Here is a 25,945-nt window from a genome sequence, read left to right on the forward strand (position 1 = left end):
CGCAATACCTGTCCAGTTTTTTGTTGAGGCGAGACGCCATCATATCCACCTTTGGTTTTTCCCAACGGTTCACAATCACGTGGAAGACTTCTGGATGAAGTCCCCACTCTCCCGGGTGTAGATCGTGTCTGCTGAGGAAGTCTGCTTTCCAGTTGTCCACTCCCGGAATGAACACTGCTGACAGTGCTATCACATGATCTTCCGCCCAGCGAAGAATCCTTGCAGCTTCTGCCATTGCTCTCCTGCTTCTTGTGCCGCCCTGTCTGTTTACGTGGGCGACTGCCGTGATGTTGTCCGACTGGATCAACACCGGCTGACCCTGAAGCAGGGGTTTTGCCAGGCTTAGAGCATTGTAAATCGCTCTTAGCTCCAGTATATTTATGTGAAGAGACATCTCCAGGCTTGACCATACTCCCTGGAAGTTTCTTCCCTGTGTGACCGCTCCCCAGCCTCTCAGACTGGCATCCGTGGTCACCAGGACCCAGTCCTGTATGCCGAATCTGCGGCCTTCTAACAGATGAGCACTCTGCAACCACCACAGAAGAGACACCCTTGTCCGTGGCGATAAGGTTATCCGCTGATGCATCTGCAGATGCGATCCGGACCATTTGTCCAGCAGATCCCACTGAAAAGTTCGTGCGTGGAATCTGCCGAATGGGATTGCTTCGTAAGAAGCCACCATCTTTCCCAGGACTCTTGTGCATTGATGCACAGACACTTTTCCTGGTTTTAGGAGGTTCCTGACAAGTTCGGATAACTCCTTGGCTTTTTCCTCCGGAAGAAACACCTTTTTCTGAACCGTGTCCAGAATCATTCCCAGGAACAGCAGACGTGTTGTCGGGGTCAACTGAGATTTTGGAAAATTCAGAATCCACCCGTGTTGTTGCAGCACTACTTGGGTTAGTGCTACTCCGTCCTCCAGCTGTTCTCTGGACCTTGCCCTTATCAGGAGATCGTCCAAGTAAGGGATAATTAATACGCCTCTTCTTCGCAGAAGAATCATCATTTCGGCCATTACCTTGGTAAAGACCCGAGGTGCCGTGGACAATCCAAACGGCAGCGTCTGAAACTGATAATGACAGTTTTGCACCACGAACCTGAGGTACCCTTGATGTGAAGGGCAAATTGGGACATGCAGGTAAGCATCTTTTATGTCCAGGGACACCATAAAGTCCCCTTCTTCCAGATTCGCTATCACTGCTCTGAGTGATTCCATCTTGAACTTGAATTTTTGTATGTACAGGTTCAAAGATTTCAGATTTAGAATAGGTCTTACCGAGCCGTCCGGCTTCGGTACCACAAATAGCGTGGAGTAATACCCCTTTTCCTGTTGTAGGAGGGGTACCTTGACTATCACCTGCTGAGAAAACAGCTTGTGAATGGCTTCCAATACCGTCGCCCTGTCTGAGGGAGACGTTGGCAAAGCAGACTTTAGGAACCGGCGAGGGGGAGACTTCTCGAATTCCAACCTGTAACCCTGAGATACTACCTGCAGGATCCAGGGGTCCACCTGTGAGCAAGCCCACTGCGCGCTGAAATTCTTGAGTCGACCCCCCACCGTTCCTGAGTCCGCTTGTAAAGCCCCAGCGTCATGCTGAGGGCTTTGCAGAACCCGCGGAGGGCTTCTGTTCCTGGGAAGGAGCTGCTTGCTGCCCTCTCTTACCCTTTCCTCTGCCTCGGGGCAGATATGACTGTCCTTTTGCCCGCTTCTTATAGGACCGAAAGGACTGCGGCTGAAAAGACGGTGTCTTTTTCTGTTGGGAGGGGGTCTGAGGTAAAAAGGTGGATTTCCCGGCAGTTGCCGTGGCCACCAAATCCGATAGACCGACGCCAAATAATTCCTCCCCTTTATACGGCAATACTTCCATATGCCGTTTGGAATCCGCATCACCTGACCACTGTCGTGTCCATAAACTTCTTCTGGCAGATATGGACATCGCACTTACTCTCGATGCCAGAGTGCAAATATCCCTCTGAGCATCTCGCATATAAAGAAAAGCATCCTTTAATTGCTCTAAAGTCTGTAAAATATTGTCCCTATCCAGGGTATCAATATTTTCAGTCAGGGAATCCGACCAGACCACCCCAGCACTGCACATCCAGGCTGAGGCGATGGCTGGTCGCAGTATAAAACCAGTATGTGTGTATATACTTTTTAGGGTAGTTTCCAGCCTCCTATCAGCTGGATCCTTGAGGGCGGCCGTATCAGGAGACGGTAACGCCACTTGTTTTGATAAGCGTGTGAGCGCCTTATCCACCTTAGGGGGTGTTTCCCAGCGCGCCCTAACCTCTGGCGGGAAAGGGTATAATGCCAATAACTTTTTTGAAATTAGCACTTTTCTATCTGGGTTAACCCACGTTTCATCACATACATCATTTAATTCCTCTGATTCAGGAAAAACTACAGGTAGTTTTTTCACCCCCCACATAATACCCCTTTTTGTGGTACTTGTAGTATCAGAGATATGCAAAACCTCCTTCATTGCCGTGATCATATAACGTGTGGCCCTACTGGAAAATACGTTTGTTTCTTCACCGTCGACACTAGATTCAGTGTCCGTGTCTGGGTCTGTGTCGACCGACTGAGGTAAAGGGCGTTTTACAGCCCCTGACGGTGTCTGAGACGCCTGGGCAGGTACTAACTGGTTTTCCGGCCGTCTCATGTCGTCAACTGATTTTTGTAATGTGCTGACATTATCACGTAATTCCATAAACAAAGCCATCCATTCCGGTGTCGACTCCCTGGGGGGTGACATCACCATTACCGGCAATTGCTCTGCCTCCACACCAACATCGTCCTCATACATGTCGACACACACGTACCGACACACAGCAGACACACAGGGAGAGTTTGCCAGCACACACCCAAGCGCTATAATATATATATGGGAACAACCCTATATAAGTGTTGTATCCTTATAGCAGCTTAAATATAGTAATATCGCCAAAAAAAGTGCCCCCCCTCTCTGTTTTACCCTGTTTCTGTAGTGCAGTGCAGGGGAGAGTCCTGGGAGCCTTCCTCACAGCGGAGCTGAGCAGGAAAATGGCGCTGTGTGCTGAGGAGAATAAGCCCCGCCCCCTATTTCGGCGGGCTCTTCTCCGGAGTTTGTGAGATCTGGCAGGGGTTAAATACATCCATATAGCCTCAAGGGCTATATGTGATGTATTTTTTAGCCATAAAAAGGTATTATACATTGCTGCCCAGGGCGCCCCCCCAGCGCCCTGCACCCTCCGTGACCGCTGTGTGAAGTGTGCTGACAACAATGGCGCACAGCTGCAGTGCTGTGCGCTACCTCAGGAAGACTGAAAAGTCTTCTGCCGCCTGCTTCTGGACCTCTTCCATCTTCAGCATCTGCAAGGGGGGTCGGCGGCGCGGCTCCGGGACCGGACTCCATGGCTGGGCCTGTGTTCGATCCCTCTGGAGCTAATGGTGTCCAGTAGCCTAAGAAGCCAATCCATCCTGCACGCAGGTGAGTTGACTTCTCTCCCCTAAGTCCCTCGATACAGTGAGCCTGTTGCCAGCAGGACTCACTGAAAATAAAAAACCTAAAAACTTTTTCTAAGCAGCTCTTTAGGAGAGCCACCTAGATTGCACCCTGCTCGGACGGGCACAAAAACCTAACTGAGGCTTGGAGGAGGGTCATAGGGGGAGGAGCCAGTGCACACCACTTGATCCTAAAGCTTTATTTTTGTGCCCTGTCTCCTGCGGAGCCGCTAATCCCCATGGTCCTGACGGAGTCCCCAGCATCCACTAGGACGTTAGAGAAATTTGATTTCTACAGTTATTTGTTTGTATTACCATAATAGAAAGTTAGATGGCAGCTAGTTACAGTGTTACAGTTACCATAATGGGGCTATTTACATGTAGAGAGTCTGAAAGCATGTAAGACGACTTTATGGCCCAGCAAACACTGTAAATACCAAGAGAGTGTGGTCACTCCAAGTGCATTATAGATCTATAAAAGTATTAAGATTACAAATAAAAGTCCATCAATTTCCATTTATTTTTTTTAGATGTAATGTGTCTGTGCCAGCTTAAAATCAGTGATGCGAGCTACATCAGATTCAGCTTCCCCCAACAACAGATTAAAAGACATTTTGTGATTTTTTTTTTTTTTTTTACATTTACAATACTGTGCAAAAGTTTTATGCAGGTGTGGAAAAAGTGGTAAAAAGTAAGAATACTTTAAAAAATTTAAGTGTTAGGGGGTATCCAATTATCTGCGATTAATTATTGCAGCTAATTGTACTGTTGGGGGCTATCCTAATAGCCCCGAAAAGCCAATGTGAGCTGCTGCTTATCAGGGATTTTGTTTCGCCTGCCCAAGTCCCCGGAAACAGATGAAAACGGGTCTGTTTCTACCGAAAACATACAGGTTTCACTGAACCTGTGTGTTTTCGGGAGAGAATGTAATTTGTTTTTTTAACCTGTAACCAAATTGAATAGCCCGTAAAAAATGTTTTGGGTGAAACACTGGGAAAAATCGTCCGTTTTTCACGACCAATGTTTCTTCACATCTTTTTGGATACCCCCCTTAATAGTTTCATCAATTAACAAAATGCAAAGTGAATGAAGAGACAGAAGGAGCTGAGCAAGCCTATATTCACACAAGATCTGTGGTTAGTTCTCCAAGGTATTTGGAACAACCTCCCTACCGAGTTTGCTTCAAAACTGTGTGCAAGTGTACCTAGAATTGATTTAGATATTGAAATATTGATTTGATTAAGATTACTCATCCGTTTATTCACTTTGCATTTTGTTAATTGATAGAAATAAACTTTTAACACTTCTATTTTTAAAAGCATTCTCACTTTGCAGCATTTTCTCCACAGTACTGTATGTATTTTTCCTTTTTATGTTAAAGAAACATGTTTACATAATTGCAAACTATGGTGACATTGTGACTTATCTAACTCACCAATGTTTTCTTTTTTTATCAGATTAACATATTAGATATTGTGACTATTATGTTACATAACTGAAATACATGCGTATTGTATGGTTTACAAAAACTCAGATTTTTATTTTTCCCCACATGGAACCAAAGATTCTTCAGTCTAAAGTATCAAAGTAGAGAGCTCACCTGTTTGGAATTAAATGACTCAGATAGCGGGACACCAGTTGGGGGGTGACCATATCATCCCACCCAAAGAGCTGCATCATTGACACAAAAGGTTGGGGCTGAAGTTCAGAGGGAACACTGCTGGGCATGTCTAAAGCTAAAAGTGTGAAGCCTGATGAAGGAAAAAAAAGACCTTATTTGGCAGAAGATGCAACAGAAGACCTACATACAATAAGTGTTAAATTAGATTAGCTGATTTTTTTTTCATTATGAGTGCAAAAGACAATGACTTGACATACATAAAAGGTTTTGAAGATGAGGAAGGACAGTATAAAGGGGGGGGGGGGGGGGGGGGGTATAAAAACAATAGGGCACAAACCTGCTGCTGTGTCAGCTAGCTGGGAGGGAGGAGTCTGTGAAAGTCTTAAGTTCTTTAGGAAAGGGAAGAAATTTCTCCAGAGAGCACTAGCGACAGCTAGGTGGTGCTCTTTTGCTACGGACAGGGAGGATTGGGGGTAGATGCCAGCATTCCCAAGTCCTTGGGCAGCTCGGCTATGGATGTTTCTGAGAGAAAAGGGTGGAGAGAAAACAACAAATGTTCTTTTACATTATCCATTACAAACTGTTGAAGTCAAAAATATCACACACACACTCACACGTGCAAACTCCAAACAGAGTGGCCTCTGTTCATGCGCGTTGCCGCCGTGCGTGCGCATACACGCATGCTACGTGCCAGGGCCTTGCATGTTAACGCATGGCAAGAGTATATACGGTAGCAAACGCATTCGTACAGAAAAGCCACAATGACAAATGCAATTCTTTATTCACATAGTGCATAATATACACAGTCTCCACACACTTTGTCAGCAACTCACATACACTTAAAGGGTAGAACAACAGAGTTATTCAGCTTTACAGGAAGTGAGGGGATGGAGCAAGGTTAGGGCATAGTGTTTGGTATCCAGATGTGCAGTATTTGTAGATCTACATTCCGGTTGTTATCTGCAGTTGATTGCATGTTTCTGCTTATGATACTGTACTCAGGATATTCGGCGGGAACCCAGTGGCGAACACCTGCAAGTACATCTGGACCAAGCATCGCCCACTGATTCAAATCAACCTATGACCCCTCACGTACTGTAAATGACCTGCCCTCTGACCTATGAAAGAAGAGCTTACGTTTCCCATTGTATTGTATTTGGACACATTGTATAAAAGAGAGGTCTCCTGGTCCAGGCTTCAGTCCCTATTTCTCTGAGGTCATCTTGCCAAGACTGACCGAGTCCTGGATCCGGGAGCACTCGCGAACAAACGTCTGTACTATTGGTTGTAGCTCTTTTCTGTAATATAGTTGTACCGTTTATCTGTATCTTTTAAGTAAATACTGTTGATGCGTTGGACCACAACATTACATATAACTACTGGTGTCGCATTCCATTCTTGTTTGGGGATAGGTGTATTCAGCCACACGTGTCGCTGCATTGTGCGCATAGCGTGTTGGCGTGTATACGCAACGTGCATACATATCTAAGCGGTTATTTATGATTGGCGGCCGCAGCGGCCCGAATTACAGTGTGATAAGGTATTGCTTTTCCTTGTAAGATTTAATTGAACTTCACAAAACGGACCATTTCCTATACTGTATGAAATGCATAAGGATATGTGGTTAATGTTAGCATACTAAGATATGCAAATCAATAGCAATTTTTAAATCTAGGACAGTATAGAAGTGTCCATTTACATTACAAGAGGTTCACCATTGATGGTGTTTAACAATGTCACAAATCTGGTTGCACTATCCACGTAATTATGAGCAATAGCTCAAAATAATATTGTAATACCTAATAAACATGCATGCCAAGAATTTTTTTTCTTCTTTAGCTCAATTGCAAAGAAAAAAAAGCAAAACAAACATGAAAAAAAAAAATATAGGATTTTAATACCTACCGGTAAATCCTTTTCTCCTAGTCCGTAGAGGATGCTGGGGACTCCAAAAGGAACATGGGGTATAGACGGGATCCACAGGAGCTTGGGCACACTAAAAAGACTTTGACTGGGTGTGAACTGGCTCCTCCCTCTATACCCCTCCTCCAGACCTCAGTTATAGGAACTGTGCCCAGGAGAGAGACGGACATTTCGAGGAAAGGATTTTTGTTAAACTAAGGGCAAGAAACATACCAGCCAACACCACAAACATACCGTACAACTGGAGTAGCATGAAACCAGATAACAGTATGAACTAACAGCAGCAACAAGCTGAACATAACGGATACACAAAACCACGTGTAACCGAAAATAACCAGTATCAACCTAACTGCAAGGAACAGTCCGCACTGGGAAGGGCGCCCAGCATCCTCTACGGACTAGGAGAAAAGGATTTACCGGTAGGTATTAAAATCCTATTCTCTCTTACGTCCTACGGGATGCTGGGGACTCCAAAAGGACCATGGGGTCTATACCAAAGCTCCAGACTGGGCGAGAGAGTGCGGACGACTCTGTAGCACCGATTGAGCAAACATGAGGTCCTCATCAGCCAGGGTATCAAACTTGTAGAACTTAGCAAAAGTGTTTGAACCCGACCACGTAGCTGCTCGGCAAAGTTGAAGTGCCGAGACCCCTCGGGCAGCCGCTCAAGATGAGCCCGCTTTCCTGGTAGAATGGGCCTTTACTGATTTCAGCAACGGTAGCCCAGCCGAAGAATGAGCTTGCTGAATCGTATTACAAATCCAGCGAGCAATAGTTTGCTTAGAAGCAGGATTTCCAATCTTGTTGGAAGCATACAGGACAAACAGAGCCTCTGTCTTCCTAGTAAGAGCCGTCCTGGCGACATAAATTTTCAAAGCTCTTACAACATCAAGAGATTTTGGGACCCCCACAGCATCCGTAGCCACAGGCACCACAATAGGTTGGTTAATGTGAAACAAAGAGACCAACTTCGGCAGAAATTATTGCCGAGTCCTCAATTCCGCTCTATCCGCATGGAAGATCAGATAAGGGCTCTTGTGAGACAAGGCCGCCAACTCAGACACTTGCCTGGCAGACGCCAGAGCCAAAAGCATGAATACTTTCCAAGTGAGAAACTTTAACTCAACCTTACGCAATGGCTCAAACCAGTGAGACATAAGAAACTGCAACACCACTTCAAGATCCCACGGCGCCACAAAAGGAGGATGGATATGCAACACTCCCTTCACAAAAGTCAGAACCTCAGGAAGGACGGCCAATTCCTTTTGAAAGAAAATAGATAAGGCTGAAATCTGCACTTTGATGGAACCCAATTTCAGGCCCGCATCCACGCCTGCCTGCAAAAAATGGAGGAAACGACCCAAGTGAAACTCCTCCACAGGAGCTGCTTTGGATTCACACCACAACACATATTTTCTCCAAATACGGTGATAATGTTTCGCCGTGACCTCCTTCCTAGCCTTAAGGAGAGTGGGAATTACTTCCCCGGGAATACCCTTCCGAGCTAAAATCCGGCGTTCAACTTCCACGCCGTCAAACGCAGCCGCGGTAAGTCTGGAAACAGGCAGGGCCCCTGCAGTAACAGGTCCTCTCAGAGGAAGCGGACAGGGATCTTCCACTAATACTTCCTGAAGATCCGGATACCAGGCCCTCCGTGGCCAATCTGGAGCGACGAGTATTGCCTGAATCCTTGTTCGTCTTATGATCCTCAGCACCTTTGGAATGAGAGGAAGCGGAGGGAAAACATATACCAACTGAAACACCCACGGAGTTACCAGGGCGTCCACCGCACAGGCTTGGGGGCCCCTTGACCTGGAACAATACTTCGGAAGTTTCTTGTTGAGGCAAGACGCCATCATGTCTATCAGAGGAGTTCCCCAACGCCTTGTCACTTCTGCAAATACTTCTTGATGAAGAGCCCACTCTCCTGGATGGAGATCGCGTCTGCTGAGAAAGTCTGCTTCCCAGTTGTCCACGCCCGGGAGGAAGACTGCTGACAGAGCGCTCACGTGCTGTTCCGCCCAGCGGAGAATTCTTGTGGCCTCCGCCATTGCCGCCCTGCTCCGTCTTGGCGGTTTACGTACGCCACCGCTGTGATATTGTCCGACTGGATCCGGACAGGAAGACCCTGAAGAAAACTCTTCGCTTGCAGGAGGCCGTTGTAAATGGCTCTTAACTCGAGAACATTTATGTGGAGAGAAGATTCCTGGCTTGACCATTTTTCCTGGAAACTTCTTCCCTGCGCGACTGCGCCCCAGCCTCGGAGACTTGCATCCGTGGTCAGCAGGACCCAGTCCTGGATCCCGAAACGGCATCCCTCTAGAAGGTGAGAGCTTTGCAGCCACCACAGGAGAGAGATCCTGGCCCTGGAAGATAGACTTATTTTCCGGTGCATGTGTAGGTGAGACCCGGACCATTTGTCCAGCAGGTCCCACTGAAACACTCTGGCATGAAACCTGCCAAACGGAATGGCCTCGTAAGCCGCCACCATCTTCCCTAGCACTCGAGTGCATTGATGAATCGACACTCTTGTCGGTCTCAAAAGCTCCTTGACCATGGACTGTATTTCTAGAGCTTTGCCCTCCGGAAGAAACACTCTCTGAAGCTTCGTGTCTAGGATCATGCCCAGAAAGGGCAGCCGAGTCGTCGGAATTAACCGAGACTTTGGCAAATTTAAAATCCAACCGTGATGTCGCAGAACCGTCAGGGAGAGTTCCACATTCTTTAACAATTGTTCCTGTGACCTCGCCTTTATTAGGAGATCGTCCAAGTACGGGATAATTTTTGACGCCTCGCTTGCGAAGGAGTACCATCATTTCTGCCATAACCTTGGTGAAAACCCTCGGGGCCGTGGAAAGCCCAAACGGCAACGTCTGAAATTGGTAATGACAATCCTGCACCGCAAATCTCAGGAAGGCCTGACGCGGAGGATAAATCGGGACGTGTAAGTAGGCATCTTTTATGTCGACTGACGCCATAAAATCCCCCCCTTCTAGGCTGGAGATCACAGCTCGAAGAGATTCCATCTTTAACTTGAAAGCTTTCAAGTATGGATTGAGGGATTTTAGGTTCAGAATCGGTCTGACCGAACCGTCCGGCTTCGGTACGACAAAGAGGCTCGAATAGAACCCTTCCCCCGTTGAGACGGGGGAACGGGAACAATGACTCTCTGTTGACACAACTTTTGTATCGCAGCATTTACTACTTCTCTATGAAAAAGCGGCGGGGGGGGGGGGGATCTCCTGAAACTCCAGCTTGTACCCTTGGGCCACTATGTCTAAGACCCAAGGATGCAGGGCCGATTGAAACCAGACCTGACTGAAGATTCGAAGACTGCCCCCCACCAGCACGGACTCCCACAGGGGAGCCCCAGCGTCATGCGGTGGACTTGGTAGAGGCGGGGGAGGACTTTTGTTCCTGGGTGCCTGAACGTGCAGGCGACTTCTTTCCCCTTCCTCTACCCTTCGCAGCGAGGAAGGACGAGCCCCTACCTCGTTTGTATTTATTAGGCCGAAAGGACTGCATCTGTTGATGGGGCCCCTTTTTCTGTTGTGCGGGAACATAAGGAAGAAAAGATGACTTACCCGCAGTAGCGGTAGACACCAGGTCAGCCAGGCCGTCACCAAACAAGACACTACCTTTGAAGGGGAGAGTTTCCATTTTTTTCTTGGAGTCGGCATCAGCATTCCATTGATGGATCCACAGCGCCCTCCTGGCCGAGACCGCCATGGCATTGGCTCTTGATCCCAAGAGGCCAACATCTCTCGCCACATCCTTTAGGTAATCTGCAGCGTCCTTGATATAACCAAGAGTCAAAAGAATATCATCTTTATCAAGGGTATCCATATCAGAAGCTAAATTATCAGCCCATTTAGCAATAGCACTACTCACCCATACCGACGCCACAGCAGGTCTGAGCAATGCACCAGTATTAACGAAAAAGGCCTTCAAGGACGTCTCCAGTTTGCGATCCGCCGGATCCTTGAGAGCAGCCCTGTCAGGGGACGGAAGCACCACCTTCTTGGACAAACGGGATAGAGCCTTGTCGACATTCGGAGACGACTCCCATTTTTCCCTGTCATCAGAGGGGAAAGGATACGCCATAAAAATTCTCTTGGGAATCTGCCACCTCTTGTCCGGCGACTCCCAAGCTTTTTCACAAAGAGCATTCATTTCATGAGAGGGGGGAAACTTCACCTCAGGTGTTTTTCCCTTTAAAGAAGCAAACCCTTGTTTCCTGAACAGTAGGTTCGTCAGAGATATGTAAAACATCTTTAATAGCCACAATCCTGTACTGAATACTCTTAACAACCCTTGGGTGTAAAGTAGCCTCATTAAAGTCGACATCGGAATCCGATTCCGTGTCGGCATCTGTATCTAACATCTGGGTAAATGAACGTTTTTGTGACCCTGAGGGGGTCTGTACCTGAGCCAAAGCATCTACCATGGATTTTCTCCATGTTTGAGTCTGAGAATCAGATTTATCAAGCCTCTTAAGACAATAAAGCCACATTAGCATTAAGTGTACTTAACACTAACCCAATCAGCAGTCGCTGTGCCGACAGCCATCTCCAGCCCCATTTCTGCGCCCCCAGTAACCTCCTCAGCCTCAGAAATGCTGACACGTAGTACCGACACCCTCACACTGGCCAATAAAGGGGACAGCCTACAGGGAAGCCTGGAGAGAGAAACACAGAGGGAGTATGCCAGCTCACACCCCAGCGCCTATATACTACACACGTATAATATATATATATATATATATATATATATCAACAACGGCTCTCTGGGGTGGATTGCAACTCCTCTCCCCTCAGCTTGAAGAACCAGGCGGCACTCCTCGGGTTTGTTCAGCCATACAAGGCGTGTATTAACACATAAAAAAAAATTCAAATAAACAATTACAGGCATAGTGAAACACCAACGTTTCAACGCCTCACAGGCGTTTTTTTCAAGGTGCTATGCTGTGAAAAACGGTGAAAGACAACAACCAAACCTCACATAAGCAAGTCTTACCTTTTAAAATGTGTGGATAAGACCACCCTCTCGTCCCTGCTGGCGTCTTCCTGGAGCCGGGAGCCGCGGGTTGCGGTGTTTCCGGGGGGTGCGGTCTGCGTGACGACGTCACGCGCTGCGTCCTCTCCCATTCGCCCGCTGCCGCCAGCCTTCCGTTGCCAGGGACTCCGTTGCTAAGGGGACTACTGGCTGATGCACATACTATTGGGTGTCCTATATTGAATTAATTTGGACATGCTGACGTACCTGTGTGGTACGTCAGCATGTCCAAATTAATTCAATATAGGAAACCCAATAGTATGTGCATCAGTCAGTAGTGTAACCACTCCGGCAGCGCTTCCCAGCAATGTTATTATTTTGAATGTTTTTATACTAGTATTGTGCTCTAGTCACCTTATAATTGTATTTAACCCGCTGTCACTATTCACAGAGCTTAACAGCCCCCAATGTTCATATCATGTGTAAGTTTATTTTCACTTAACCTATTTTCCGCCTTCTGTCCCCTAGCAACGGAGTCCCTGGCAACGGAAGGCTGGCGGCAGCGGGCGAATGGGAGAGGACGCAGCACGTGACGTCGTCACGCAGACCGCACCCCCCGGAAACACCGCAGCCCGCGGCTCCCGGAAGACGCCAGCAGGGACGAGAGGGTGGTCTTATCCACACATTTTAAAAAGGTAAGACTTGCTTATGTGAGGTTTGGTTGTTGTCTTTCACCGTTTTTCACAGCATAGCACCTTGAAAAAAACGCCTGTGAGGCGTTGAAACATTGGTGTTTCACTATGCCTATAATTGTTTATTTAAATTTTTTTTGATGTGATTTAATACACGCCTTGTATGGCTGAACAAACCCGAGGAGTGCCGCCTGGTTCTTCAAGCTGAGGGGAGAGTAGTTGCAATCCACCCCAGAGAGCCGTTGTTGGTATATTAGCAGTGGAGGAGGGCACCCCGGTAGTTGTCAATGGACAGTGAGTGCCATATAAAACAAGTGATAGATAGATATATATATATATATATCTATCTATCAGTAGCGCTGAAATAATAAAAAAAAGCACCAAATTATCTGTGCCCCCAACCCCCCCCCCCCCCCCTTGTTTAGCTCCCTTTTACTTGTGAGGAGCATGGAGGTCCCGGCCCAGCGTCTCTGCAGCGTCTGTGAAGAGAAGAAAATGGCGCTGGTGAGCTGTGCGGCTAAGCCCCGCCCCTTCCCGGCGTGCTTTAGACCCGCTCAAATTTGAAAATGTATACTGGCGGGGGTATTATATACGGTGCCCGACACCGAATATGCCTTTAGTCAGACTGGATGACCTCAGTAACTGCTGCCAAGGGCGCCCCCCCAGCGCCCTGCGAGTGCCGTTGGTGATGTGTGTGGGAGCATGGAGCGCAGCGCTACCGCTGCGCTGTACCTCGTTACGGAAGTCTTCTGCCGTCACTGAAGTCTTCGGTTCTTCTAATGCTCACCCGGCTTCTTTCTTCTGGCTCTGTGAGGGGGGTGACGGCGCGGCTCCGGGAACATGCAGCTAGGCGAACCAAGTGATCGAACCCTCTGGAGCTAATGGTGTCCAGTAGCCTAAGAAGCAGAGCCCTTGAACTAAGAAGAAGTAGGTCTGCTTCTCTCCCCTCACTCCCACAATGCAGGGAGCCTGTAGCCAGCAGGTCTCCCTGAAAATAAAAAACCTAACAAAAGTCTTTCTAGAGAAACTCAGTAGAGCTCCCCTAGTGTGTGACCCATCACTCCTGGGCACAAAGTCTAACTGAGGTCTGGGGGAGGAGCAGGTTCACACCCAGTCAAAGTCTTTTTAGTGTACCCAAGCTCCTGCGTATCCGGTCTATACCCCATGGTCCTTTTGGAGTCCCCAGCATCCTCTAGGACGTAAGAGAAAAAAAAAAAAAAGACATTGCATCAAATTGTCCCAGCACATAGACGATCGAGAGATAATGAGTAATTAATATCTGAACATAAAAGTGAAATGTATACAGGTAAAAGTACATGCACGCAATACTTAGCAGTAAAATAACATTCACTTACACCTATGTAAAGGACATTACTAGCATCAAAACTACCCCCACCCCCCCCGTTTAGTACGAAAGACTACTTATGCCAAGTGCAAAAGTAGAACACCCCCACCTTTCTAACAAAGAAAAAAAATATACACTGTGCTCATACAACAGAATGTCTCACACTACGTGCGAGATTCAAATCTTCTCTGCCCCCTTCCGTCCCCATCGTGCCCGCCGGTAGTATTCAAAGGGGGCGGCGAGCTGAAATGCGTGAAGAGTGACCCGTTTGGACGCCCATGGTATTTTTCACGATCGCGCCCATGTCTTTAGTCGAATTTAGCTGCTTTACACGGCTAAACCCGGCTCATATGGGCGCGATCAGCGCGAAAATGGGGGTCATTAGAATATCGTCCCGCGATCTCCCGTCACTTTAGACAGGAGATCGGGGGCGATAAAAGATATGAATCCCGCCCATTATGTGTAATTTAACAGGGTATTCATGTAAAAAATAAACACATAAAAATAAAATAATAATAAATATATACACATACACACACACACACATATATATATATATATATATATATATATATATATATATATATATATATATATAGATATATAGATATATTTTTTTTTAATTTGAACACCACAAACAAGCAATTTATTAAACCATAAATGCATATGAAGCAAAAAGAAAACTTGGAACATCCACTAAGCATAAAACGATGCCTTGCTAAATTCCCAGAAAGTACAGTAACAAAACAACCTTTGCAGGTCTCAGTTCTCCCTTCAGCAGGATGAGCAGAGGATTACCTAATGAGGTTTTAGAAAATTATATTACATGACTGTGTCCGCATCTTTGTTAGTTCAGTAAGGACAAACGTTGCAGCCATACAAAGCATCTCACTTCTGCAGACAATGTGGCATGAATTCAATAATACACTCAATTTTCTTTGATTCCTCTAGTACCGTTCTCGCTACTTAATCTAATTTGGAAGTTGTGACTTTCTAGAGGTTTAATAGAGATATGTCTGTGGGGAATCAATGTTCCCTGAAAAGGGGGGAGGGGGAAAAAGGCATTAACAAATTTGTCTGGCAGAGCCACATTCAAAGCATTACTGCGGTAGGCTGATGAACTAAATAACATGCTTATTAAAAACAATCTGCAGGAATGCACTATCAGTGCTGTTTCCATTTATCTTTTGGTCAACCCAATTCTGTACGTACATTAAAATTATTACATTTCCTTTATTAAATTCTATGAACAGCCCTGTAAAGTCACAGCCTAGATATCCAGCCAATAACAGCACAAGTAAAGCGCTTGTGATAGAGAAGCAACATCAGACCAGCTCACTGCATCATCTTCTAGTTATTGTTACCCATTGACCTCACTATTTTTCTTCCTTCATTTAAATAATAAGGTGAATTCCTCCCACTAATTTCAACAGCAACAGTCATTTAATACGCAATGTTCCCAGTCATTTGACCAAGGAGTCGCATTCACAGCTTTAACCACAGCCTTTAGTATGCTGGACAGTTATGGTATATTTATTCTGGAAGACACGAAGAATGTGCAAATAGGATTTTGGTTACCTACTGGTAAATCCTTTTCTCGTAGTCCGTAGAGGATGCTGGGGTCCATATTAGTACCATGGGGTATAGACGGGTCCACCAGGAGCCATTGACACTTTAAGAGTTTAATATTGTGGGCTGGCTCCTCCCTCTATGCCCCTCCTAGCAGACTCAGTCTAGAAACTGTGCGCGAGGAGACGACATACTTCGAGAGAAGGAATTACACAGATAGTGGCGAGATTCATACCAGCTCACACAAACATGAAAATCCGGCTAACATGCCAGAACAACTCAGTAACAGCTGAAAACAGTAAATAACGCAGAACTTACCTAGGAACCAGGTAACACTGAACTATAAAACCAATGCAGGAAACGAAGCGCTGGGCGGGCGCCCAGCATTCTCTACGGACTACGAGAAAAGTATTTACCGGTTGGTAACCAAAATCCTATTTTCTGTAACGTCCTAAGAGGATGCTGGGGTCCATATTAGTACCATGGGGATGTACCAAAGCTCCCAGTACGGGTGGGAGAGCGCGGAGGCTCCTGTCATCAGAGGCCAAAGTATCGAACTTGTAAAACTTGACAAACGTGTTCGACCCAGACCAAGTAGCTGCTCGGCAGAGTTGTATCGCAGAGACACCCCGAGCAGCCACCCAGGAAGAACCCACTTTACGAGTAGAGTGGGCCTTTACGGATTTCGGACACGGCAATCCTGATGTGGAATAAGCATGCTGGATAGTGAACCTGATCCAGCGTGAAATCGACTGCTTAGCAGGACATCCAAGTTTCTTTGGATCATAGAGAACAAACAGAGAGTCACTTTTCCTATGACGAGCCGTCCTCTTCACGTAAATCTTCAAAGACCTCACTACATCCAAGGCCTTTGAATTAATTGAGGAGTCAGTAGCCACTGGCACCACAATAGGTTGGTTGATCTGGAAAGCCGACACAACCTTAGGCAGGAACAGTGGACGAGTCCTAAGTTCCACCCTGTCTTCATGGAAGATCAGATAGGGGCTTTTACAAGACAAAGCCCCCAATTCCGACACGCGTCGCACAGAAGCCAAGTCCAACAAGGTGACCGCCTTCCACATGAGAAACTTGAGATCAGCCTCCTGTAGAGGCTCAAACCAAGCAGATTGTAGGAACTGCAACACCACATCCAGATCCCATGGAGCCGTAGGTGCCACAAAGGGAGGCTGAATGTGCAGAACCCCTTTCAAAAAGGTCTGAACCTCAGGAAGAACAGCCAATTGTTTTTGGAAGAAGATGGACAAAGCAGAGATCTGGACCTTGATGGAGCCCAGTCTCAGCCCCATATCCACCCCTGCTTGCAGAAAAAGGAGAAAACGACCAAGTTGAAACTCCACCGCCGCAAACTTCTTGGCCTCACACCAAGAAACATATTTCTTCCAAATGCGATGGTAATGCTTAGACGTTACCACCTTCCTGGCCTGTATCAGGGTAGGAATGACCTCACTCGGGATACCCTTCTGCACTAAGATCTGGCGTTCAACCGTCATGCCGTCAAACGAAGCCGCGGTAAGTCTTGATAAGCGAACGGCCCCTGCAGAAGCAGATCCTCCCGAAGAGGTAAAGGCCGTGGTTCTTCTTGCAGAATATCCAGCAGGTCTGCGTACCAAGCCCTCCTTGGCCAGTCCGGAGCAATGAGGATTGCCAGAACCTTCATTCTTCGCACGAGTTGAAGAACTCTTGGTATCAGAGGAAGTGGAGGGAACACATACACTGACTTAAACACCCAAGGTGTCACCAGTGCGTCCACCGCCACTGCCTGTGGGTCTCGTGACCTGGAACAGTACCTCCGTAGCTTCTTGTTGAGGCGGGAGGCCATCATGTCTATATGTGAGGAACCCCCCCACCAACCGGTTACCTCCTCGAACACCTCCGGATGGAGGCCCCACTCCCCTGGATGGAGATCATGTCTGCTGAGGAAGTCTGCTTCCCAGTTGTCTACGCCCGGAATGAAGATTGCCGACATCGCCACCGCATGCCTTTCTGCCCAGACGAGGATCTTTGACATCTCTGTCATGGCAGCTCTGCTCTTCGTTCCGCCTTGTCGGTTTATGTAGGCCACTGTGGTCACGTTGTCCGACTGCACCTGTACAGCCCGATCCTGTAGAAGGTGTGCTGCTTGTAGAAGGGCGTTGTAAACGGCCCCGAGTTCAAGGATGTTTATTGGGAGAAGTGACTCTTGAGCCGACCATCGTCCTTGAAAGGTCTTCCCCAGAGCGACCGCTCCCCAACCTCTTAGACTTGCATGTGGTCAACAGGATCCAGTCTTGAATTCCGAACCTTCTCCCTTCCAGAAGGTGTGGAAGTTGCAGCCACCAGAGGAGTGAAATCCTGGCTTTCGGAGACAGGCGTATCCTATTGTGCATGTGTAGGTGAGAGCCCGACCACTGGTCCAAGAGGTCCAGTTGAAAAGGTCGAGCATGAAACCTGCCGTACTGCAGAGCCTCGTAGGCGGCAACAATCTTTCCCAGAAGGCGTCTGCATTGATGAACCGATACCCGGGTAGGCCGTAGGACATCCCGGACCATTGTTTGAATCACCAACGCTTTCTCCGCCGGGAGAAAAACCCTCTACACTTCCGTGTCGGGGATCATTCCCAGGAAAGACAGCCGCCTTGTCGGCTCCAGATGAGACTTTGGAAGATTCAGGATCCAACCGTGCTTCCTGAGCAGCTGGGTTGTGAGTGCGATGGACCGCAACAACCTCTCCCTGGATGACACCTTGATCAGGAGATCGTCCAGATATGGAATTATGTTCACCCCCTGTTTGCGGAGGAGAATCATCATCTCCGCCATCACCTTGGTGAAGATCCTTGGTACTGTTGAGAGGCCAAACGGCAGCGCCTGGAACGGATAGTGATCGTCCATCAGCGCAAACCTGAGATAAGCTTGATGCGGCGCCCAAATTGGAATGTGGAGGTAAGCATCCTTGATGTCCAGGGACACCAGGAACTCCCCCTCCGACAGCCCTGAAATGACAGCTCTCAGAGATTCCATCTTGAATTTGAACTCCTTGAGATAGGGGTTCAAAGATTTTAAATTTAGAATAGGCCAGTGATGGCTAACCTTGACACTCCAGCTGTTGTTGAACTACACATCCCAGCATGCCCTGCATCAGTTTTAGCATGACCAAATAAGAAAACTGTAGCAGGGAATGCTGGGATATGTAGTTCAACAGCAGCTGGAGTGTCAAGGTTAGCCATCACTGGAATAGGCCGTACCGAACCATCCGGTTTCGGTACCACAAAAAGGTTCGAATAATAACCCTTGTTCCGTTGTTGAAGAGGGACCTAAACAATGACCTCTGACACCACCAATTTCCTGATGGCTTCCAGAAGAATTGTCCTGTCCGCCAGCAGAGCTGGTAAGCCTGACTTGAAGAAACGGTGAGGCGGGGGCTCTTGAAACTCCAGTCTGTAACCCCTGGACACTAAATCCAGAACCCAGGGGTCCAGACCCAACGACACCCAGACGTGGCTGAACTGCCAGAGTCTCGCCCCCACCTGACATTCCTCCAGGCCTAGCTGTCCACCGTCATGCGGAGGACTTAAGGGTATCAGAAGCGGGCTTCTGGGTCTGGGAACTTGCGGGAGCGGGTTTCTTTCCTTTGGCATGACCACATTTGAAGAAGGTGTTCGAAGGCTTATTCTTTCTAGGCCTCGCGGCCCGAAAGGACTGTGACGTGTTAGATGAAAAGGGCTTCTTCGTAGCCGGTGCAGCTGAGGGGAGAAAAGGAGACTTACACGCGGTAGCCGTGGCAATCCACGCATCCAGCGCCTCCCCAAATAGAGCCTGACCTTTGTACGGAAGGCCTTCCACACACTTCCTGGATTCCGCGTCCGCAGACCAGTTGCGCAGTCAGAGACCTCTGCGAGCCGAGACTGACATGGAGGAGATCCCCGCAGCCATGGAACCCAGGTCCTTCATGGAATCCACCAGGAACCCTGCAGAATCCTGAATATTACGCAAAAACAAATCAACGTCACCTTTGTCCAGCGTAGACGATTCCTCCTGCAGAGTGATCGACCACCTGGCAATAGCTTTATCAACCCAAGCACAGGCTATAGTAGGCCGCAATATAGCCCCCGAAGCCGTGTAAATGGATTTCAGCGTAGCATCCACCTTGCGATCTGCCGGGTCCTTTAAGGCGGTAGATCCCGGGACCGGTAAAACTACCTGTTTGGACAGCCTGGATACTGAGGCGTCGACTATCGGCGGGGACTCCCACCTCTTCTTATCTTCCTCTGGGAACCCCCTTGGCAAGTGATGCCGTCCACCGCAAAACCTCCCCATCACCGTCTGCAGCGTCAGAGTCAGTGTCCGTGTCATCCTGCATAATTGCAAGCGCACGTTTATGCGAATGTACGGCCGGGGCCCCCGAGGAGGCAGAAACAGACCATACTACCATAGAGGACTGGAGGACCGGAGTGGCGTGCTCAGTCCTAGCCACTCTATCAGAAATCTGGGAAACAGTCCCCCTCAGAGAGACTAATCATTCTGGCACTCTAGCCGGGATCTGCGCTAAAACTGTGCGATCCTGATTACATGGTATGGAGTCCTCCTGGGAGGACAAATCCTCTGCAGCATATGACACATTGTCCCTATACATGTTACCAGACACACACACACACACACACACACACACACACACACACACACACACACACAAGGTATTATGCAGGCAGAGTTTCCTCCCCAAGAAAGGCAGAGAGACACAGAGATTGGAGCCAACCCACACACAGCGCTTTGTAGGCAAAGGGAGTCCCTTCCCAGCGCTGACTGTGCCACAGCCTCCCCTCCCTTCTACAGCCCCCTGGTACCGTACAGACTGCTGGAGAAAGCTCTGGAGGGACCTGGATCCAGTGGATAGCGACTGCAGGCAGAGAAAATGGCGCTAAATGCTGCTGGGTCCGCTCTGAGGAGAAGCTCCGCCCCCTTCAATGGCACCGGCTTCCCGCTCTCAAGAAGATTATACTGGCCTGGAGGATTTGGCTGACCTGGATCCGCAGACCCCGACATGCAGGAAACGACCAGTGCAGGGTACGGTGCTGGCCCAGGCCGCTCCCCCCCATAGCCGCCCAAGGTACCGCTGAGCCTTCCAGGAGCACGGTTAAGACCGCGCTCCTAACCCTCTAGCCACCCACTTCACACTGTCCCCCCGCTTGCAAGGGGGGGACAGTGACTCACTCGCCATCTTCAGCTCCTGAGGGGGTGGCGGCCGGCTGCCGGGACGAGCGTTCCCCTGCGGCGGGGCGCGATCGGACCCCTTTGGAGCTAGTGCCCAGTCAGCGGGAGCAGTGGCTCAAGACCCCGCGGGGCGGACTCCCCCCTCAGTCCCACGCTGCAGGGAGGCTGTCGCCAACAGCCTCCTTGTAAAATATAAAAAACTGAAAAAGAAGAAATAAACTCTATTACTAAGAGAACTCTGTAGAGCTCCCCTAGCTGTGACTGGCTCCTCCGGGCACATTTTCTATGCTGAGTCTGGTAGGAGGGGCATAGAGGGAGCAGCCAGCGCACACTATTAAACTCTTAAAGTGCCAATGGCTCCTGGTGGACCCGTCTATGCCCCATGGTACTAATATGGACCCCAGCATCCTCTAGGACGTTAGAGAAATATACATTACACTTCACCTTTTTCATTTTTCCATGGTATAAAGTTTTCTTTCAACTTCTGTATGAATACCTTTAATATATACACGAGGTAGAAGGATAACATACAAGCTATCTACTATTACATAGACTAATTAGTACCAGATTCAAGTCTCCTATTCACCACCCCTTATTACCAGAATGAAAAAAAATAAAAAATCACCAAATACTACCTCATTACATATACACATGGGGGGTCATTCCGAGTTGTTCGCTCTGTATTTTTTTCTCGCAACGGAGCGATTAGTCGCTAATGCGCATGCACAATGTCCGCAGTGCGACTGCGCCAAGTAAATTTGCTATGCAGTTAGGAATTTTACTCACGGCATTACAAGGTTTTTTCTTCGTTCTGGTGATCGGAGTGTGATTGACAGGAAGTGTGTGTTTCTGGGCGGAAACAGGCCGTTTTATGGGAGTGTGTGGAAAAACGCAACCGTTTCTGGGAAAAACGCGAAAGTGGCTGGAGAAACGGAGGAGTGTCTGGGCGAACGCTGGGTGTGTTTGTGACGTCAAACCAGGAACGACAAGCACTGAACTGATCGCAGATGCCGAGTAAGTCTGGAGCTACTCAGAAACTGCTAAGAAGTGTCTATTCGCAATTCTGCTAATCTTTCGTTCGCAATTTTGATATGCTAAGATTCACTCCCAGTAGGCGGCGGCTTAGCGTGTGCAAAGCTGCTAAAAGCAGCTTGCGAGCGAACAACTCGGAATGACCACCATGGGCTGATGCAGGGTTCAAGGTATGTGTGTTTAGAGTAAAATATGCAAATATGTAGTGAACATATGTAATAAGGTCCCTGGAAGAAGATGCCTTACCCACTTGGCGTCAATCCAGTAAGCATCCCACAATGGTATTCTATTCTGGTTCTAGACCAAGCGAGTCATCACACATATGCTGTTGTGAGGGGGCAGAGCATGGATTCAAAATGCTCACTCCAACCCCTTGCTATGGCTTATATTTAGCTGTTGTGGGCAGTACACTCTCAGTCAGGACTTGAAGGAGTTTCTGGACAGAAGTGCCCAGTGTGTCAAGATAGAAGATGGCATCAGGGCTTGGAAGATGGTGGTGGATAGCATAAAAAGCAGGAAGACACTGACCGGTGGAGAGAACAGTGGAGAAAAGGTCTGCAGCAGCAAAAGCAATGGCGTTGCCACAGAAGAAGCAGCAGCCTTGCCACAGTTAATTGGTGTCCCCTCATTTCTGGGCAGCTGCATCAGATTTCCCCCAGCCACTCATTGTCCCAAGTCCAATAACCTCAGAGAGACAGGAAACAGCTGTATAGCATCAATTATCTTAAGAGTCTTCTCAGCCAAGATGCGTGAAGGTTCCCGACTGAAGGTAAGTTGCGGAGGGTTGGTCTGCCTCAGGGTACCCCCTTAGTTGTGTGGCCATGGGGGTTGGTTGCCGTGGGGGTCAGCTGTTTATCAATGTGGCCGCGGGTGGGAGTTGCTGTGGCTGCAGAGGGCTGGTTTGTGGCCATGGGGGTTGGTATGTCCGGGAGGTGGCGGGTAGCTGCATAGTTGTTTGGGGTTTTTTTTTATTTGGGGGGGGGGGGGGGGTTATGGGGGTGAACGACACTGGTCTGGCTCCTACATTTTCGTCCTGGCTCCTAGGTTTTAGAAAAAAAATTCAGCCCTGGTGTAGGGTATTTTAACATAATGTTAGCATTACTCATTGACACAATTAGAAAGATTATACCATTGGCCTCTCTAGCGCTGTCATTGCTTTATTCACCTCTTACCTCGCTAACAGTTCTTTCTCTGTATCAACAGATGTGTCATCTTACATGCTTGCTGCAATCACGCTAAACAGCCCTTTAAGTTGCACCATAACATGGCGGGACTCAGCAGCGCAGAGTGTCTTTTCTTGCAAAAATGCGTTTTAGACGCAGTGTATTGTAAAAGGACGCAGGAACAGCTTCTGCTAATTAAAATGATATGCAGCATGCCTATATTCTGTGTGTAATTGCGGCTGTATCTGCAATGCCACAGTAGTGATTCCCAGAGGAGCATAGCGTTTTCTATGCAAATACAGTCGCAGTCACACACACAGAATATAGGCATGCTGCATTTAATCAGCAGAAGCTGCTCGTGCATCCTATTGCATTACATTGTGTCTAAGAGACATTTTCGCAGAAAAAAAAAATATCCCAAGATGCTCAGCGCTACAAAGTCAAACGGCACTCACGTATGTAACACGACATGTAGCGCACAGAGTTAAGATATAACAGGACACATCTGTACCTTCGGTTCCACCTTAACCCCTTCCATCCTCCCCATAGGTGTACCACAGGGTTCTGTCTTTGGTTCCCCCCTCTTCTCCTTGTACACCTCTTCCCTGGGTGGGTTCATAAGCTCCTTTGGCCTTCAATACCACCTCTATGCCGATAATATTCGACTTTAATGCACCTCTCCCCCTCTCAGATATCCAGCTTCCTTTCTGCCATCTCCTCCTGGATGTTTGAGCGCTCCCTGAAGCTCAAAATGGACAAAACCGAACTCATCTTTCCCCCATCCAGAATCCCCCCCCGTCCAAAGATATCCATCACTGTTGACAACAATATCAAATCCCCTGTTCCCTAACTATGCTGGCTAGGGCGCCATTCTTGACTCCACTCCCCCCCCCCCCTTCCCCCTTAATCTCTGGCTCAATACTGCTGGTTCCAACTATGCAACATCGCTCGCATCAGGCCATTCCTCTCCCAGAGTGCAACTAATCTTACTATTCCCTCACTGGTCATCTCATGGCTCAACTATTTTATCATTCTCCTCACTGGTCTCCCATGTTCCCATATCGATCCCCTCCCCTCTCAACTCCGCAGCTCCATATCTGCCACTCCCCTTCAAGAAAACCTGTACTGGCTCCCATTCCCATACAGAATCCTGTTCAAACGCCTCCCCTCACATACAATGTACTCCCTACATCTCCAACCTCATCTCCTGAAATACTCCCTCCAGCCCTCTCCGGTCAGCTAATGACCATCGCCTACCCTGGTCACTTCATCCCAGCATGAACCAAGACTTTGCTTACGCTGCCCCCATTCACTGGAATGAGTTCCCTCACTATTTTAGACTCTTCATAACCTTGCAAAGCTTCAAATGGGGATTGAAAACCAACCTGTTCATCAATGCGTACCCGTCCACATATCCTAGCCTCGAGACTGCTCTCCCAACCGCATGCCTTGACTATCTCTGCCTCGCTTACTTTTTGCCGTCAGGCCACCTTCCGCTTGCTCGCTTGATGTGCCTGGCTGAAATGAAAGTCTGGTAATGAATGAGAGCAAATGACAATCAACCATTTGCTGCCAAACACTGGAAAATGGATTAAATCAATTTGTATGAATGACAGTTTTAACCATTTTCCAGTGTTTGGAAGCACATGGTTCATTGCCATTTGCTTCCATACATTATCAGATTTTCAGTCTAACCAGCCAGATCTGGCATATGATCTTCCAGATAATTGCATTGTGTATGCCCATCTTAACTCAGTGTCCACCTCAGTATGTTCACAAAAGTAGTTCACAATTTGGAAAGCCAAAATCAACAGTTCCTGTCCCAAAGATTGGACACTTGTGAGGTTATTTACAGAAGTAGTGGCACCTAAATGCATTTGCCCGAGATCTGTTGTGCAAATATCCACATGCGTGGGATTGCACAAATCAACAAGCTGACTTGTAGGGACTACATTAGCTACGGTATCCGGACTCCACGTTGACAACAAAAAGGTCGACACACCTTAGGTCGACGCAAATTGGTCAACACACCTTAGGTCGACGTGGACAAAAGGTCGACAGGAACAAGGTCGACATGGAAAAAGGTCGACATGAGTTTTTCACAATTTTTTTCTTTTTTGGAACTTTTTCATACTTAACGATCCACGTGGACTACGATTGGAACGGTAATCTGTGCCGAGCGAAGGCACCATGCCCGAAGCATGGCGAGCGAACGCGGTGTACTAATTGGGGTTCCTGGTCACTCTACGAAGAAAACAACACCAAAAAAACATAAAAAACTCATGTCCACCTTTTGTCCATGTCGACCTTTGGTCCATGTCGAACAATTGGCGTCGCCCTAAGGTGTGTCAACCTTTTTGTTGTCGACCTGGAGTCCCAGACCCATTAGCTACAGCTTCCAGAAGCAGGGTAGGGCTGCTAGCAGGGGAGTGGTTTGTCAAAGGAAGAGATGTCTGGACTGGAAATTCCAGGGTACTTCCTATCCACCATATTATCAGCAGAAACCACATCCAATGGGAAGCCAATGCCAGGCTGTCACTGGGGTGGTGGATTTTACTGTGTGGGCTGCCTATAGGTAAAGTTGTCAGAAGAGTGCTGCAGATGTACTGTAAGTTCTCATCTAAGTGACATTACTCATTTGGAAGTGTTTAATCTACTTTAAGAATGGGAATAGACAAACAACAGCACAGCGTCAGTAGTGTTAAAGTCATTAATAAATCCAGGTATCAGACTACATCTGTGCTTTATTTTTGACATTTATTGTGCAGTGTAGTATTCCTAAGCAGAATAATGTGGTGGCTTTTTGCCAAATAAAGACTGCGATAAAAAACAAAACAAAAAAACACCACCTTAGAAGTGTTATGACACTTAATTACAAATGATATGGAGAAAATAGAGGCACAGGGCCATGCAT

The 25,945-nt window shown here is 47.8% G+C and overlaps 1 protein-coding gene across 2 annotated transcripts in view; it reads right to left on the reverse strand.

Moving 5' to 3' along the window:
* Positions 1 to 25,945, reverse strand: part of MMS22L (MMS22 like, DNA repair protein) — a 457,009-nt gene that overhangs the window by 122,559 nt on the left and 308,505 nt on the right. For both annotated transcript variants that reach the window (XM_063917017.1, XM_063917018.1), the window contains 2 exons: positions 5,443 to 5,627; positions 5,085 to 5,235 (listed from right to left, as the gene is read on the reverse strand). In XM_063917017.1, coding sequence (XP_063773087.1) covers positions 5,085 to 5,235; positions 5,443 to 5,627 — 336 coding nt within the window. The remainder of the gene's footprint in view (positions 1 to 5,084; positions 5,236 to 5,442; positions 5,628 to 25,945) is intronic.

Source organism: Pseudophryne corroboree, chromosome 4 (genome assembly GCF_028390025.1).
Source record: "Pseudophryne corroboree isolate aPseCor3 chromosome 4, aPseCor3.hap2, whole genome shotgun sequence".
Classification (NCBI taxonomy): domain Eukaryota; kingdom Metazoa; phylum Chordata; class Amphibia; order Anura; family Myobatrachidae; genus Pseudophryne; species Pseudophryne corroboree.